The sequence below is a fragment of the Callospermophilus lateralis genome, chromosome 8, assembly GCF_048772815.1.
Source record: "Callospermophilus lateralis isolate mCalLat2 chromosome 8, mCalLat2.hap1, whole genome shotgun sequence".
Classification (NCBI taxonomy): domain Eukaryota; kingdom Metazoa; phylum Chordata; class Mammalia; order Rodentia; family Sciuridae; genus Callospermophilus; species Callospermophilus lateralis.
The window spans coordinates 1,760,356-1,778,224 of record NC_135312.1 but is presented as its reverse complement, the minus strand read 5'-3'; the positions used below and the strand labels follow the sequence as shown (position 1 = coordinate 1,778,224).

The 17,869-nt window shown below is 38.4% G+C and overlaps 1 protein-coding gene across 4 annotated transcripts; it reads left to right on the top strand.

Moving 5' to 3' along the window:
* Positions 1–4,258: 4,258 nt before the first annotated feature.
* Haus3 (HAUS augmin like complex subunit 3) lies at positions 4,259–17,616 on the top strand. Of its 4 annotated transcripts, XM_076864835.1 has the most exons (7): positions 4,370–4,545; positions 5,031–5,261; positions 5,638–6,690; positions 7,685–8,124; positions 9,966–10,194; positions 16,493–16,600; positions 17,296–17,382. In XM_076864835.1, exons 3-6 carry the CDS (start codon positions 5,782–5,784, stop codon positions 16,514–16,516), a joined length of 1,602 nt encoding a protein of 533 aa, XP_076720950.1. In that variant the 5' UTR covers positions 4,370–4,545; positions 5,031–5,261; positions 5,638–5,781; the 3' UTR covers positions 16,517–16,600; positions 17,296–17,382. The 4 variants fall into 4 exon arrangements, with proteins under 4 accessions (XP_076720947.1, XP_076720950.1, XP_076720946.1 ...); XM_076864832.1 differs by lacking the exon at positions 16,493–16,600 and having other exon boundaries at positions 4,259–4,418; positions 17,296–17,616; XM_076864831.1 differs by lacking the exon at positions 16,493–16,600 and having other exon boundaries at positions 17,296–17,616.
* The last annotated feature ends 253 nt before the right edge of the window (positions 17,617–17,869 follow it).

Sequence of the window (17,869 nt, the reverse complement as noted above, 5' to 3'; positions counted from 1 at the left end):
AACTAGGAGGCCTGAGCTTGAGGGCACCTTCGTCATCCAGGCCCTTGGGGATCAGCCCTTGCTGTCCTGTCCTTAGCCTCTGCTGTCTGGGAAGCCTGACAGACCCCACTTGCCAGCCACTCTTGGGACCCCACTGTTAGACCTGGAGTTGAATGAAAGGTGGGGTTGACCCCCACCAGCATGTGCTCACCTGTAGGCCAACAGGTACTTGTGTTGACTTTCAGGCTTTGCCCTAGCCCTGGGACTGGGGCACTGCCAGGGGCCAGGACAGCTCACCCTTTAGGGGTCTCTGTGCCTGCCAGTTGTCTTCTTCGCACAAAAGCTGTGCAGGACTGTGCCTGAGAACCCTACCCTTGTCCTACCCTACCCCAGTGTCCCCAGATGACCTAGGCATGTCCTCTGCTGCCTGCTGTCAGGACCTACCATTTGGAGGTGGGGTGTGGACAGCTGTCCTCTGGTGCTGGTGGTAAGCATGGGGAGCCAGGCTCCTGCTGTGCCTTCGAGGGAGCACCTGTAAGGCTGTGAGACCCTGTGCAGTGGGGAGGACAGGCCACAGTGACCCCGACTGCTTGCTGCCCTACAGGGAGCCTCTGACCTGTTGGAGGGAGCCCCCTAGGAGACGAGATCCCTGATCCTCTGAAAGCCCAGCTACCCTGAGAGAAGAGTGCACCTGCTCTCCTGTCTTGCAAGGACAGTGCGGGGAAGATGTGCAGCCAGGAGGCCAGACAGGGACCTCCTGAAAGCTTGGGGTCAACACTGGATCTATGGCAGGGCCCACTGGAGATGGGCTAATGAGACCTACTGGCGGATTTTGGGGTGGCCCTGTGAGAGAAGCTGAGGGGTCCTCTGGTGAGTCTGAGTCCTGGCCCCTTCCCCAGCAGGTAGCAGTGAACTTTGGATTCTTGAATCCTCTTGAGCCTCCCTCCAGGGGGCCCCAGAGGCAGTTAGTGGGGGCACTCCTAGAAAAGAAGGGAGTTCCTGCTGGGAACGCAACTGGGGCCTCAAGAACTGGAGGGATTTGGGTGTTGATGTAAATGTAGACATTTGAATTCCAAATATTATTTTGTATTAGACTCTTCACTACAAGTTCCTGCTGGGGGTAAAGAGTGCCGGACTGTGCGAAGCACTTTATATAATAGCACCTGGTGTAGTCATGCTGAGTATATCTCACAGGTGGGAAGCAGAGACTCAGGGAAAGCACCCCTTCTGCAGTTCAACTAGCCAGAGCATCGCGGCCTGCCCTGCCGCTCCCATCCCTCCAGATCCTTCCACCACATACATTCGTCTCCACCTCCTTCATATCGCTTGGATTATACCAGCACCTGCGAGACGCCTGCCTGAATCCCCACCCTCTCCTCTTCTCTTCTTGGCTGTCAGAGTGACCCCAAGCTGGCCCTGCAGCTCACCTTCCTACAGTCCTCCTCTGGGATTCCTCCCCTGGGATTGAACTCACACACCTGCTCTGTCCTCGACCCAGCCCCTTGCCCTGCCCCTTGCCCTCTCTGTCTCCATGATAGCTCGGGCCAGGTCTGCTCTGTGGAGTGGCCCCTGAGTCCTCTATGTCTCTTCCCAACACATTTTTGCTGGGACTGTGGTATATAAATTAGATGTTGGTCTGATCTGGGCTAATTGCTCCTTCCTCCTTTGCCAGTCTCTTTGGCCAGGCAGCACAGGACACTGGCCTCACAGGCATCCTTCCAGCATGGGAACGGGTTATGTGGCTCACCTGGGGAGCTGCAGTGGCTCTCAGCCCCTTTCCTCGCTGCCTTCAGCCCCCTTAGCCTGCCCCAATCTCCTCTGATCCACCAGCCCTCTTGGCCCCACTTCTCCTGGCTCCAAGGCCCCTCCACCAGCCACTGTGGTGGCCTCCTTCCTGGTGGTGCTGACCAGAACGCAGTCCTGAGTTTTCATCTTCATCACATGAATGCCGGCATGATGGAAAACAAACTCATTTTTCCTTCACCCTCCTTCAACCCCCATGGTCTAAACAAGGTCTTCTGCTTTCTTCTTAATAGGAAGAATAAGAAGAAATGTCATATTATGCCAATCTTCCAGACTAAGCTCATAGGCCTCCAGGGGTCTGCCAGCTCCCTCTGCTCTTCCACAATCCCCTGTTGCCTTGTGCCAGTTCATCCCTCCATCTTTTGCCACTTCTGTTACTGCAGAATAAAGCTTTTAACGTATGTCTGAGAATGTCACTCCCCAGCTTAAAAAATGCTCCTTCCCTATTGCTTGGAGAACAGAGTCACACTACCTCCGCTGAAAACAATGGTGAACACGGCATTATTACTTGCAAAGTTTAAAACAATTAAAAAAAAAAAAAAAAAAAAAAACATTGCCCAAAACCTTAGATGGTTTTTAATATTGATAGGAAAAAAGAATAAGTTTCCACTAGGAAAGAGAAAAGGCAAATAAGCAAAAACACTAGTCCTCACAGCCCTGCATTTAGGTCTGGTTAGTCCATTATATTCTCCTGGGCTTACTCAGGGAGAATTAATTCCTGGGTCCCCTCTACTTTTGGCACCATTCAAATCCCAACTGATTTTGATTGGAAGAAAGAGAGCTTGCCTTGGAAATATTTGCTTTCTTAAATTTCAAATACAACTCTAGGAAACCTTTCCAGGTCTGTATAGTTAACCCTCTTGTATTTGTTTTTTGTACTCTGAGGGCTGATGCTGTTATAATTTTTACAGTCCCACAAACACCCTTCAAACAAATAACTGTGTCCAGCAACTCAAAATCAGATGGAGAGTTTCTGGATCCAGGAAATCCCCCAGGAGTCACTCAGGGTTTAGGATTGCACCCCCTTGCTCCTGGGGATCAGTAAGCAGCCCCTGTCTTTCTGCATCTTTAGTCTCTTCTGCATTCCTCTTCACATGCTATAAATATCCCCCAAGTTCCTCCCATTTTAAAACAAAACAAAACCAAAACTCCTCCCCTCACCCTTCTTCCCACCCCCTCATCTTTGTCATTTGCCTGTCCCTCCCTCTCCCTCAGTCTTTGCCTCCTCAGCAAAATTTCTTGTCAGTACCGCCTGCATTTCCTCTGGCCAAACCCACTCAACCAGTTTTCTGCTGCACCCACCTCCAGACAGGCGGCAGGGGTCCTCCTGGAACAGCCCACTGGTTTCCCTGCTCACAGACTGGGCAGCATTCCATGAATTTACCCCCTGTAATGTTTGTTTGTTTTAGATCATTTTAGGCTTTATTAACTTTTAAAAGAGGATTAAAAAGTAAAACAAGTTGAGAATTAACAGCAGGTATCTTGACTCGAGTTGGATTCATCTGTCTAGGAATATATATATATATATATTTAACTCCTTAAAAACATTAAGAAAAATGATCCAGAATGACTTCTACCTAGTCACATTGGACTAGACCATTGTTTAAGAAGCCACCTTAGAATCGTTTGTCGCTGCAATAGTACCGACTATTTTCTAACAACCAAAGCCTACACCTTGCAAATGCAGAAGTTAACTTAGGGAAGAGTTTTGTAAAGTTAACTTTGCAAATGAGTTTTGGTAAAGATGCACACAAATTCTGCCCCATAAAAATACATTCTGGCCAATACGAATGATAGCCCTGGAAGGTCCCGTGTCACTGTAGGGCATCCACCAGATTTACATCAAATTTAGCCAGCAGTTTATTTCAGCATTCTTTCATCGACCGCCTGTGTCGTTTCTGGCATCCGCTTCGGAAAGAGCGTTCTGTCCTCGTTGCGCTCCGTACATCCTTGACACCCAACTCCGTGCTTATGTGGGTTATATTTTGGATGTTCTGATATGGGATTGTGGAGGAAGTCAGCTTTTGATTAGATGTTAGGTGAGGGCTTGGGAGTTTAGTGTTTTTCAAAATTACGTCATCGTAAAGGAGTCTTCAGACAATACTCGCTGGCCCTTCAAACGTGCCAGGCGCGGTTGGGACTGGGCCGGGGCCTGGGTCCTCTGGCGAGCCTCATTTCTGGCGTCCTGCCGCATTACGCCGCAGGGGAGCCACAGGCTGAGTCGGCGGACCCGTCGGGCCCAGTCTTTCTGTTCCCTAAAAGTGACGTGACAGGGTCGGCATTCGGGGTTCAGAGCGTAGAACCTGTAAAATGGACCTAAGGACGGTTCGCCAGGGGGCGCAGCGGGCGGAGGCTAAGGAGTTAAGGGCCCAGCGGGCCTCCCAACGCGGCCCTGGGGCAGAGCGGGTGGGGGCGGGCCTTCTGCAGCATAGCCAATCATCTTGCCCTACAGGGGCCGCCTGGTCCGGGGCGAGGCCCTCTCGGCTCCGCCCCAAGCCTCGATGGCTCCGCCCACTATGGCACCACGCCTGCGCAGACTGCTCCGCTCCCTCTTCCTGGCTTCCTTCTCCCGGCGCTCCCGTGAGGCATTGCGAGGCGCGCAGGCCGTAGTCTAGTGGGCGCCAGCGGCAGCTGAGGTAACCCGGGCGCGAGGCTTTGGGGCAGTTGCGACCCCGAGACGCGCCTGCGCCCCCCTGACCCTTCGTTCGCGCGCACGAGTAGCGGTTCCTGGGCCTAGGAGCCGGGCTGAGTCGGCGGGGCGGGGTGAGGGATCTGGGGACGGCGGGGCGTGGTGAGGGACCTGGGGGTTAACTTGGGGGCTGACCTGGGGACGGCGGAGCGCGGTGAGGGACCTGGGGACAGTGGGGCGGGATGAGGGACCTGGGGACGGACCTGGAACTGACTTGGAGTCAGCGGTGCCGGTGAGGGACTTGGGAACGGTGGGGCGGGGTGAAGGACTTGGGGGGTGACAGGGCTGGGGCGGGATGAGGATTGGGAGGGTGAGGTGTGGCGGAGGGTCCAGGGCGCGCCGGGCGGAGAGGGCGGCTCCTGTGGAGCCAGCCACCTGTCTGCAGTTTATGGAGCTTCTTTTTAAGGCCCGTTGGGTGATTTTTGTTCATGTGTGTTTTATAACCTACACAAGTGTCGTAAGTGGATTGCACCCAAAGCAAACAGACAAAAAAGGAACCCCAGAGATTTGGGGAGCAGAGAGTCAACTGTATTCAGACTTTATGGTCATTAATCCGCAGGTCTTGCCACCTTGCTGACATTCCCTTGGCTAAGTCGTGGTGGATCATTCAGCGATGCCTCTGTTGGAAACAACAAATGTCTGAAATGTTCTTACTTGACTGCTGGGTACCTTAGTACTTTTCAAGTTGAGAGGGGTTCTAAAACCTGAAGCCTGGTGTTCTCTGAACTAGGTTGATCAGACCTGGAAATTGATTCTTGCCAGCTTGGTGAATGCTTATTCACTCATTGAGGTAAATAGTTGATTCCTCCCCAGAGATTGCCTTTTTTTCCTTTAAATTTTCTTACATAGAGAGTGCATGGAATAGAGTCTACTTAGCCACATGGTGGCTGGATTTATTTGTATACACTCATTTTGGATTAAAAAATCACTATATAAAACCATTTTATCTTGGGGGAAAAATAGATTTTATTATTAAGTTTTCATTACTGGTTTCGTTTTCTAAGAAATACCCTAATTGTTTTTGTTTTACTTTATCTTCATCAAACCTTGTAGCTGCTACTACCTTTTGGTTTATTGGCTTCCAGATACCATATGCTGTTTATCTGTATTTTTAAACAAATCTTTTGCCTTATTTGGGGTCTAATACTTATTTTCTTCCCCCCTAGGAAGAATCACAGTAGATTCTAAAAATATTTTCCCCCTTCTCTATGGACTTATGTAAAAATTGGTTTTGTTTCTACTTGGATTTATTTTTTATAAATAGAGCACCATAAACCCATATCAAATACATAAAACTAGGGTAGTAAACCATGAGTTCTGGGAATGAGTTTGTGGAGACATTAAAAAAAATTGGTTATCCCAAAGCTGATATTCTTAATGGAGAAGATTTTGACTGGCTATTTGAAAATGCTGAAGATGAATCATTTTTGAAATGGTTTTGTGGGAATGTGAATGAACATAATGTATTGTCTGAAAAAGAATTGGAAGCTTTTAGCATTCTTCAAAAATCAGACAAACCCATCCTAGAAGGGTCAGCATTGGATGAAGTTCTTAAAACCTGTAAAACTTCTGATTTGAAGATACCTAAACTGGATGACAAAGAGCTAGAGAAATTAGAGGATGAGGTTCAAACTCTTCAGAGATTAAAAAACTTAAAAATGCAGCGACGTAATAAATACCAGTTGATGGCTTCAGTAAGTAGCCACAAATCTCTGAGATTGAATGCTAAAAAAGAAGAATCCATTAAAAAGCTGAAGCAAAGTCAAGGAATTCTAAGTTCTGTGAATACTAAGCTCAGTAATGAACTTCAGGCCCTTACTGATGGAGTTACTAAATTGATGATGTTCTTTAGACATTCTAATTTAGGTCAAGGAACAAATCCAATGGTGTTTTTATCTCAGTTTTCCTTGGAAAAATATCTAAGCCAAGAAGAGCAAAGCACAGCAGCATTAACCTTGTATACCAAAAAGCAGTTCTTTCAGGGTATACATGAAGTAGTTGAAAGTTCAAATGAAGAAAATTTTCAACTATTAGATATACACACTCCATCTATTTGTGATAATCAAGAAATCCTTGAGGAGAGACGACTAGAGATGGCCAGGCTGCAGCTAGCATATATCTGTGCTCAACATCAGTTGATTAACTTGAAAGCAAGTAATTCGAGCATGAAGTCGAGCATAAAATGGACAGAGGAGAATCTTCATAACCTAACCAGCAAGGTAAACTAACTGGATTCATATCATAATTGTTAGGAATACAGGATTTAATATTACTATTAAAATACTTCAGAAAGGGCATATAAAGAAGTTATAATTTTTATTTTTCTCTGTGTAATGCTTATTTGTGATATATGTCAGTGTTTTGCACAATTAGAGCTCATATTAAAGGAGGGAAGAAATAATCATTATAATCCCAACCACATTACCTAGTTTAAAAAAAAATGTTTTGCATTGTGAATCTGAAATTTGTTTAATTCAGATATAGACTGAACTCAAATTCTGAACTCAAATTCCCTTTTTATGATGGGAAATTAATATCTTAATTAATGTCTTAATTCTGGATATTCTCCTGTTTGCTCTGACCAGAGCATGATGGTAAGGAAATCAGAGCTTCAGATTCTATGGACTGAATTCCTGCTTCCTTGTTGAGAATGTATAGATATATTGTAGCTTTCTATATGTAGTTTTGAGAAGCTTGTTTAGTAATGTAACCACTAGATTGTTGGGTAAAAATGTAACTTTTCTGAATCTGAATACTAACAGGGTGAGTTACTATAACTGACAAACTTTGGCATAATAAAGAAATTATTGAGTTCTGTGCTAAAATTAGCTGAGAATACCTACTTGCATTCAGTGAGTAGTGTGGTAATTATGTTTTTGATTAAGTAAAACAAGCATGATGAGATATTATCTTATTTTAGTAGTCATGAGTGAGAGAGTGTGTGTGTGTGTGTGTGTACACACGTGCGCATGTGTATGTGTATATATAATAGCATTAAAGTTTAATAATTCATGCTGGCCTTACTCAGTCCATGTTTTTCCTTTTTAAGCTGTAATTTTGGCTTATACTAATAGGAAATTAGATTCTATTCATTGAGCTTATTATCACCTCAAATAGAAAGTGAAAATAATCTTTAAAAACTATTTTGTTTAAACCTACAGTTTTAAATGTAATTGCTTTTTTTTTTTTTTCTTTGTGTGTGTGTGTGTGTAGGCTGTTGGCAAAGAAAATTTGGATGCTAAAATTTCTAGCTTGAACAGTGAGATTCTGAAACTTGAAGAACAAATCACTCATATAAAAAATAAAACTTTGCCTGCTGTGGTAAAAGAGAATGCCCAGTTATTGAATATGCCAGTTGTAAAGGGAGATTTTGATCTGCAGATTGCTAAACAAGATTATTACACAGCAAGACAAGAGTTAGTTTTAAACCAGCTGATAAAACAAAAGGCATCATTTGAACTTGTACAGTTATCATATGAATTTGAATTAAGGAAACATTGGGACATGTATCGTCAACTTGAAAACCTGGTTCAAGAACTTAGTCAAAATAACATGATGCTCTACCAGCGATTAGAAATGTTAACAGATCCATCAGTCTTTCAGCAGATAAATCCAAGGAATACCATTGATACCAAGGATTATTCTACTCATAGGTATGTGCATTTGGTTTCTTCCTAAGTAATTTTTTTGTTGTTTTTGGGAAATTCTTGAGAGAGTTTGAACTAAAGTTATAGAAGTTTAAAAAATTGTTTATACTTTATTTTTGACCTTTATTCTCTTCTTTTTTTTTACAGGCTTCTTTTCCCTGTTTTATTTATTTTTTTCTCCCTTTCCATTCATGTTAGATCTAAATGCAGCTAAAAAGTTGAATTGGATGAATTGGAGGAATGAATAAGATACAAGTTTTGACTCCTGTTTAGGCACCATTATAGATACCTCATTTTGGATTTGGGACAGGAAGTTCAAATATAGCTTGGAATCCTAGGTATTGCTAGGCAATGGACTGACTGCATTTGGAAAAGGTGGCAGTAGAGTTGGGGAAAAGATTTTATTTCTGTGTCTGGTCAGGTGGATCATTGAGAATTTTCTGTATATTTAAGCAGTTGATAGTACTGGGATACTGAAATTGGAGGATTCAGTAGTATTTCAAAACTCTGGATGATTCTACTCTTGAATTTTTTCCAGGACTAAAGTAAAATCATCTAATCTTTTTTTTCTCTTTTAATGCAAGGCCCTGGATTGAACCCAGGGCCTTGCTCATGATAGGTCAAGTGCTCTGTCACTGAGCTATATCCCTAGCTGTTTTCTTGTTAATAAAATTAAGGGACATGAGGGCTGGATTGTGGCTCAGTGGTAGAGCGCTTTCCTAGCATGTGTGGGGCACTGGATTCGATTCTCAGCACCACATATAAATAAATAAAATAAAGGTCCATTGACAACAACAACCAAAAAAAGAACATGAATAGAACTTAGCACTACTTTATTGTACAATTTTGGAAGTCATCGATGTCATGATCCATGTGAATGATGCCTCCTAAAATTGTTATATCCCACAGGATCATAATTGGCAGCCTTGGACTTCAGCCAGTTTTAAAAAGTCTAATACAACTTAAAAAACACACACAATTTATTTATTTATTTTTAAAAATGAAACTGGACTCTAACATCAAATTTATTTATTTATTTATTTATTTTGGTGGTGCTGAGGATTGAACCCAGGGCCTTCTGCAGGCAAGGCAAGCACTCTACCAACTGAGCTATATCCTCAGCCCCTACATGCATTTATTTTTAAGAGGAAGAGCAGATCCTTTTTGTCAGATATGTGTGGAAGGTATTGCCTCAGATTTTTTTATTTGCCCTATAGAATGATGGATTTTTCTGCTATCAATGTTGTAAGTGTTAAAGTGGTCTCAGTGCTCATCAGATTTTAATTTATCAACCAAATACAAATTGAAGTAGTAAGCTTGTTTTTTGTAGTTTTTTATTTTTTGCATTTTAACATTATTTACATTTTTAGTTTTTTTCTCTTAATCCCATTGCAATCCTGTAAAATAGGTATTGAGATACAGAAGTTAAATCTCAGAGATTGAATTGCCCTGAGTCTCATATAATAAAGAACTCAGACCTAGGTCTTCTGTTTCAAAATTCACTGCTGATGCTACTGCATCATAGATGTTTTCTGTGAAAGAAATGTATCACTAAAGCATAGTTTGTTTGAAGTGGGTTAATAGTATTTAAAGTTCAGACAAATTTTATCTTTAAAACTTGGAAGATGGAAAAAACAGACTTCAGAAGCAATAGTTAGAATATAAGCTTCTGTACTGGAATGGTATAAGAGTTGAATAATTTTAGTTGCTTGATTTTTAGCTTACAAGTTAATGTTATTTAGTTTTTACTCAGCTATTCTGCAAATGTCCTAATGTAATGAATTATAATTTTGAGAACTATGCTAACTTAAGAATTTTCTCCTGTAATTTTCATTTTTACATTTTAGGCTTTATCAACTTTTAGAGGGAGAAAATAAAAAAAGAGAATTGTTTGTAACCCATGGAAACCTGGAGGAAACAGCTGAGAAATTGAAACAGGATGTTTCTCTAGTACAAGATCAGTTGGCAATAACTGCTCAAGAACATTTTTTATTCCTGTCCAAATTGAATAATAATGTTGATGTGCTTTGTGATGTTTTGTATCAAGGAGGAAATCAGCTTTTACTTAGTGATCAGGTGAGTATTTGCCTTAATGTGTTGGTGATACACACCTGTAAACCCAGATACTTGGGAGGCTGAGGCAGGAGGATGGCCAATTCAGGGGCAGCCTAGGTAACTTAGTAAGATGCTGTCTCAGTAAAAATATAAGGTTGGAAATGAAGCTCAGTGGTAGAGCACCCCAGGAGGAAAGCATTATAAGAGATAGTAAATAAAATATTATAAGGATATATCACCCCTATTCCATTGCCCTAATATAAAATTCATTTTTTATATCTCTGGATTTTTATTCATGTAGCTTTTTTGTATGTGTGTGGGTTGGGGGGGCGGGTAACTGGGAATTGAAGCCAGGGGCATTTTACCACTGATCTTCATCTCCAGTCCTGTTTTTATTCACTGAGTTGCTGAAGCTGGCCTCAAACTTGTGATCTTCTTGACTCAGCCTCCTATGCCACTGGGATTACAGGCATGTGCCACCACACCTGGCTCAAATAGTTTAAATTACTATGCACAGAATATAAAATTTATAGATTTTTTTCAGACACTACAAATGTTAAATGTTAGAAAAAAATTAAAATCAAGATCTATATTTTTAAATTTACATTAGCAAATCGAGGATTGCCCACTGTCTTTTAAGTTCTCTGTGTACACTTACAGATATATGTTCTTCTGATTGAATTGCCCTCTCTTTTTTGAGGAGTAACTACTGTACTTAATATTTTTTTTATGATTCCCATGCTTCTGTTTATAGTTTTATTACATGTATATTTTCCTAGACTGTATATTCAGATTTATATATTTTGGGAATTTATATGCCTAGTACATATGTATTTAACAACTTGGTGTGTTTCTTTCTTTTTTTTTTTTTTTTTTTTTAGAGAGAGAGAATTTTAATATTTATTTTTTAGGTTTCGGCAGACACAGCATCTTTGTTTGTATGTGGTGCTGAGGATCGAACCCGGGCCGCACGCATGCCAGGCGAGCGTGCTACTGCTTGAGCCACATCCCCAGCCCTTTGGCGTGTTTCTTAACATTGTTTTTGAGATTCATCTATATAAATATATATAAAGCTAGTTTCCTTTTTATCTAATTAATATTCTTTTATATGAAATTTCACAGTTATCTGTTATGTTGATATTTAGCTTATTTCCAGTTTCTGCTACTTTAAATTACACTGCTGTGAATAGTCCTAAACTGCATGTTTCATAGTTGCACTTTTAAAAGAGCCTCTGGTATACACATGCATACACACTAATATAAGTGGAATTACTGGATTACAGGATATGCACATGTTCAGTTTAGTAAGTACAAGTTGAGTGTTCCTTATCTGAAATTCTTGAGTCCAGACATATTTCAGATTTCAGGGTTTTTTTTTTTTTATTTTTTTAAAAAATATTTATATTTTAGTTGTAGTTGGACACAATACCCTTATTTCACTTATTTATTTTTATGTGGTGCTGAGGATTGAACCCCAGGGTCCCGCATGTGCAAGGTGAGCGCTCTACTGCTGAGCTACAACCCCAGCCTGATTTCAGAGTTTTTTGGATGTTGGAATATTTACATATAATTTACTAGTTGAGCATCTCTATTCTGAAAATCTAAACAAAAACTTTTTGAGCCCTGACATGGCACTTAGAATGTTTCACTTTTGGGATTTTTAGATTAGGAGTGTTTATCCTGTAAATCAAATTGTTTTCTAAAGTGATTGTATCATATCGCACCAGCAGTATCTCAAGAGATACTATTTACCATAGTGTTGATTTAAAAATTTCTGCCAGTCCCATGGGGAAAAACAATGTTCATTTTGGGTTGTAATTTGTATTTCTCCAATTATTAGCCTCCCTTCACTTCTTTATTGATCATTCACCTTTTTTGAGAATTGCTTATTCATGTCTTTTGCCCATTTTTTTAAGTCCTTAAATCATTTGTAGGAGTTCTTTATATGTTTCAGTGTCTTTGTTAATCATGTGTGACATATATTTGTGACTTGTCTTTTTCACTCTTCTTCTGTTTTTTCCTCTTTGAGGCTTTTTTTTTTTTTTGTACTGGGGATTGAACCCAGAGATGCCACAGAGCTATATCCCCAGACCCTTTTATTTATTTATTTTTTTGAGACAAGGTTTTGCTAAATTGTTGAGGCTGGTCTCAAACTTGTGATTCTCCTGCCTTAGCCTCCTGAGTTGCTGGGATTAAGGATTTTAATTTTTATCTCATTATTCTTTTTGGTGTGCCTTTTCTAATATCTTTGTTCTCTCTCTCTCTCTTTTTTTTTTTTTTGGGTCAAAGAACCTTTATTTTATTTATTTATATTATATGTGATGCTGAGAATTGAACCCAGTGCCTCACACATGCTAAGCAAGTGCTTTACCCCTGAGCCACAACCCCAGCCCTGTTCTGTGTGTTTTGTTAAAGATTGTTCTTAATATTATAATTGTAGTCCCTTTAAGTTTGTTTTTATATACCAATGAGGTAGAATTCTCATTTTGTTTTTATTTACTTTTTTCTCCTATGAATAACCAGATTATTCCATCATCTTACATTAAGACATTTTATTTATTTAAATGCCATATTAGTTTCAAGGATGAAATTTTTATTTATTTATTTATTTAGTTGTTGATAGACCTTTATTTTATTTATTTGTATGTGGTGCTGAGAATCGAACCCAGTGCCTCATACATTCCAGGCAAGTGCGCTCCACTGAGCCATAGCCCCAGCCCAAAATTTTTATTATTAATGAAACTGAATATTTTTATTATCTCCCAGTGAATAGGGCCTTTTATTATGAAATACTCCTTAAATGCTTTTGCCTTCTTGTCTATTTTGTTTGATACTATATGCGCTAACAGTTCTGAACTGAAAATTTATAGCAAACCTGGAGTCATTGGAGGAGCTAGGTGATTCTTGTTGGACTATAATTCTAAGCAAGAGTTTTACTTCTGGGCCAATCTAATCTTAAGGTTGTCCTTTGGGTCCTCAGCTTATTATAGAGAGTCTTCTGATTGACTCTCTACCTTCTGGGGACCTTGGACTTTTTATTGCTTTTAGGAAGCTTTTGTTTAGTTTGACTTAACAAAAATTCATTCATTTTTAAAAATATTTATTCTTAAGCTTTAGGTGGACACAATATCTTTATTTTACATTTATATGGAGGTGAGGATTGAACCTGGTGCCTTGTGCATGCTAGGCGAGCACTCTACCACTGAGCCACAACCCCAGCCCCTCATTCATCTTTTTTTTTTTTTTTAATATTTTTTTAGTTCTAGTTGGACATAGTACCTTTATGTTATTTATTTATTTTTATGTGGTGCTGAGGATTGAACCCAGCACCTTGTACGTGCTAGACAAGCGCTCTACTACTGAGCCATAACCCCAGCCCCTCATTGATCTTTTTATTTTATTTTTTTGGCTATTCTGGGGATCAAACACAGGACCTTGTTAATGCTAGGTAAGCTCTCTGCCACCAAGGAATACCCCCAGCCCTGAGCTTTTTATATTGTTTCCTGTGAGAGGATCGATCTGAAAAGCTAGCCTACCTTTCCTAACAGAAAGGCCTATGATTAGGGTTTTTGAGTTTTTTTTTAAATTAATTAATTAATTAATTAATTTTTTTACATTTGAATCAGATGCGATATAATTTCTCATTTTTCTGAGTGTACAGGTTGAAGAATTACATTGGTCATGCAGTCACATATATACACACAGCAATAATATATTTTTTTAAATTGTGATAAAACATATAGAACAAAAAATTTGCAGTTTTTTAAAAAATATTTTTAGTTGTAAATAAACACAATACCTTTATTTTATTTACTGATTTTTATGTGGTGCTAAGGATCGAACCCAGGGCCTCACACATGCTAGTCAAGTGCTCTACTGCTGAGCTACAACCTCAGCCCAAATTTGCAGTTTTAACCATGTTTAAGTGAGCAGTTCAGTGGCATTAAGTACATTCATATGGTTATGCAGTCATGAGTACTGTATATTTCTAGAAATTTTTCATCATCCCTCTCAGAAACTACAAATTGGTCAGTAGCTCCCCATTTCTTCTCTGCTCAACTCCTAACAATCACTATTCTACTTTTTGTCTCCAGGAGTTTGCCTATTCTAGATTCCTCATATAAGTGAAGTCATATGTTTATCTTTTTGTGATTGGCTTATTTCATTAACATAATGTTTTCAAGGTTCATCCATGTTGTAGCATGTGTTAGAATTTCCTTTTTAAGACTGAATAATTTATTGTGTGTGTGTGTGTGCGCACATATACACTGCTTTGTTTATTCATCTGTTTATGGCATTTGTGTTACCACCTTTTTCAATGTTGTGAAAAATGTGGCCTTACATGTTGCTATACTGGTATCTGTTTTGAGTTCCTGTTTTCATTCCTTTGGGATCTATACCTAGGAGTATATACTGCTGGATTATGGTAATTCTAATATTTAACTTTTTGAGGAATTGCCTGTTTGCCACAGCAACTGTACTATTGTACATGTCCATGTCCATGTAATGCATAAAGTTTCTTAATTTCTCCATATTCTTGCCAATACTTATTTTCTGCCTTCATGTCTGTTTTGTTTGATACTATATGCACTAACAGTTCTGAACTGTTTGTTTTTTTTTTTTTTTTAATAGCAGCTACTGTAATGGGTGTGAAATGGTGTCTGATTGGTTTTTTAAGACAATTTCCCATTACTGATTTTGTCTTGTTGCTCTGTTAGAGAAATGTGTAAAAATTGCCATTATTATGATAGATTTGACATTTTCTCTTTGTAGTTACATCAATTTTTATTTATTTTGAGTCAATTTTTATAAGTTATGTCCAAGGTTTTAAATTTTGGTGAGTAATTACCCTAGTGGATTTAAGTTTTGGTAAATCAAAGCATTACACAATAACATTCTGTTCTAGTTCTTTTTTCTGATACTAATATTCTGTGCCATCCTTCTTTGTTTATGGTTCTCTTTTATAGATTTTTATTATTCTCTTTTTCTTAGCATTTTGAAATAAACATTTTCACTTTCTAAATATCAATTTCTAATATTACAGTACTTTATTTTAATTACGGTGCCACAATTTCAGAAACTGTTCCCCATTTTGGATATTTTTGGATATTTTGATAGTTGTTTTTTTTTTTGGTTTTGTTTTTTGTTTTGGGTTTGTTCTTCTTCAGCATCATCTACATATCTACATCCTTTGTGTATTTAGCTTTTTGTTGTTGGATATTTTTCACTTGGGTTAATTCTTGGAAGTAGGGTCATTGGAGTTTTTGAGATATACACATTTTTCTCTTTTTTTTTTTCTTTGATGATGCTACCATATTTCTTTTCTTGGGGAATAGCACTTATTTCTAATATCAGCAGTATCCCTATTTAGTAACCCTAGGCACCATTGCCCAATGGTATACTATCATTTTATGAATTGCTAAGAAAAAAACTTCCAGTTAAACTGACATGATGCTTTGTTTTTGAAAAAATTTCATTTTTTCATATTTACTAGCATCTTTTAGGTGTTGTGGACATAGCTTTACTTATTTTTGTATTATTTCACTGTTAAATATGCATTAAAAGGAAAAAATAAGCCAATTAAAATGATTAGAGTACTTCTAAACTTCAACTTCTTCTAAATTGTTTTTAATTCAAAGTGGCATGTATTTTTTCACACTATATATCAAGAATGTTGGTGTGAAAGCATTCTTGAAAGGATTTGTCCAGAAACAATCATATGATGTTCTTGATTAAAAGAAGTATCTTGATTTTAGATGTGTTAAGATACAAAAAAATGCATCCTAGAATCCCTAAAATTGGATAGTTTTATTATAATTTATCATGATGTATTATTAATGTTTTTCCCTAGCTCAATATGATATAAAATGTCATACAACAATTTTTTCAGTTAGAGTTTTATTGTTAAAATGAAGCTGAACATTTTTTCATATCTGTAGGAGTATTTTATCAACTGTAAGATCTTATTATTTAATTAAAGGTGAGATTGTTTCTCAGTATACTACATTAATCACATTTTTCCTCAGAGGCACCTACTAGATGTAGAACAAACATGGCAAAATTACTTCATTTTTAGGAAATGTAGTACTGCTCTGGGCTGGGGCTGGGGCTGGGGCTGGGGCTCAGTGGTAGCACACTTGCCTGGCATGTCTGAGGCACTGGGTTTGATTCTCAGCACCACATATAAATAAAGAAAATAAAGGTCTATCAACAACTAAAAAAAAAAAAAAAAGAAGAAGTAGTAGTACTGCTCTGTAAAACTTGTACTTTGGAATCACCATGGAACCTAACAAAATGTGTACTCCTGGCCCTATTGCAGAGATCGAGTAATATTCTGAAGTGAGGAATAGGAATTCATATATTCATAATAAGCACCCTGGTGATTTTGATGCTTGTGGACCATGCTGAGAAACTGTGGAATGTTGAGGTAGTTGGAAAACGTCTGGTGATACTGGTTAAAATTTATAAGAATAGAATGTTTGGTTAGAAAGCTATGAAAATTTGTTAGTAGAATGTTTGAAGTGCTAAGACATGAAGAAATTGAATTTATTAAGTGAGAAGAGTCCATATTAATCTTCTTGAGCAGGAAAAATAAGTCAGGATGGTTTTTGTTGAATGTTGTATGCAATTTTGTCCTGTAAAACAATGAAAGGAAAATGGAGATATTTATTGAGTTAATTCTTTTTTATTGGTCTTCATTTCAAGTGTTTCTCTGTACCTGTGTGTAGAGTAACCAGAGATTAGGATAAAATAGAGTTTGATTGATTAAGCAGAATTTAAACTCCATGAGAAAGATTTTGTTTATTCTTGTATCCATAGTCTCTGAAACAGTGCTTTTCACATGGCAGGTATTCATGAATATCTTTGAATATAGGAATACACAGAACAGTTTATATATCAAGTTTACATATAAAAGAGTTTACTTTGAATCACTTAAAATTATCAGTAGTTGCAATTAATTTTATGTGGAATCCATAAACCTAGTATAGATTTTTAATCATGGCTTATATTGCTGAAATTATGGGAAGTTATTTTAAAAAGTTATAATTTTGTCTTATAAATTATAATTTGTGTTAGGAGTAAAGTTGCTGAATTAATAGCATTTTTATTTTCCTCTTTTAGGAATTAACAGAACAGTTTCATCAAGTTGAATCCCAACTGAATAAGCTAAATCATCTCCTTACTGATATTCTTGCTGATGTGAAGACAAAAAGAAAAATTTTGGCAACTAATAAATTGCATCAAATGGAAAGAGAATTATATGTATATTTTTTAAAAGATGGAGACTACCTGAAAGATGTTGTGGAGAATCTAGAAAACCAATCAAAGATTAAGGATGTTAGTTTTAGAAATTGAAAATTACTAAAAACTGAATCTTTACATCTGTTTTAATGTTTTATGTAATAGGAGACTATATCTAATAAACATGATGATGTTTTGAAATTTGAGATCAATGGACTATTTCATTTAATGGATCCAAGTGTTATAGAGGTTGAATATCCCTAATTGGAAAATTCAAAATCTGATTGCAGTGTGCAGGCATGACACTATAAGTGGAAAATTTCCCATTTGACCTCATGTTACACAACACAAGTGCACTAATTGTGTAAAATTATATGCATATAAACTATATATGAAAAAAGCAAATTTCATGTTTAGACTTGATTTCCATCCCTAAGATATCCTATCATACATA

Bases quoted from the DNA above. Each gene is read 5' to 3' on its own strand.
- Haus3 (XM_076864832.1), top strand. From the start codon at position 5,782: ATGAGTTCTGGGAATGAGTTTGTGGAGACATTAAAAAAAATTGGTTAT. The intron at 8,125-9,965 runs GTATGTGCATTT...TTTACATTTTAG, and splicing joins AAGGATTATTCTACTCATAG to GCTTTATCAACTTTTAGAGG. The intron at 10,195-17,295 runs GTGAGTATTTGC...TTCCTCTTTTAG, and splicing joins AGCTTTTACTTAGTGATCAG to GAATTAACAGAACAGTTTCA.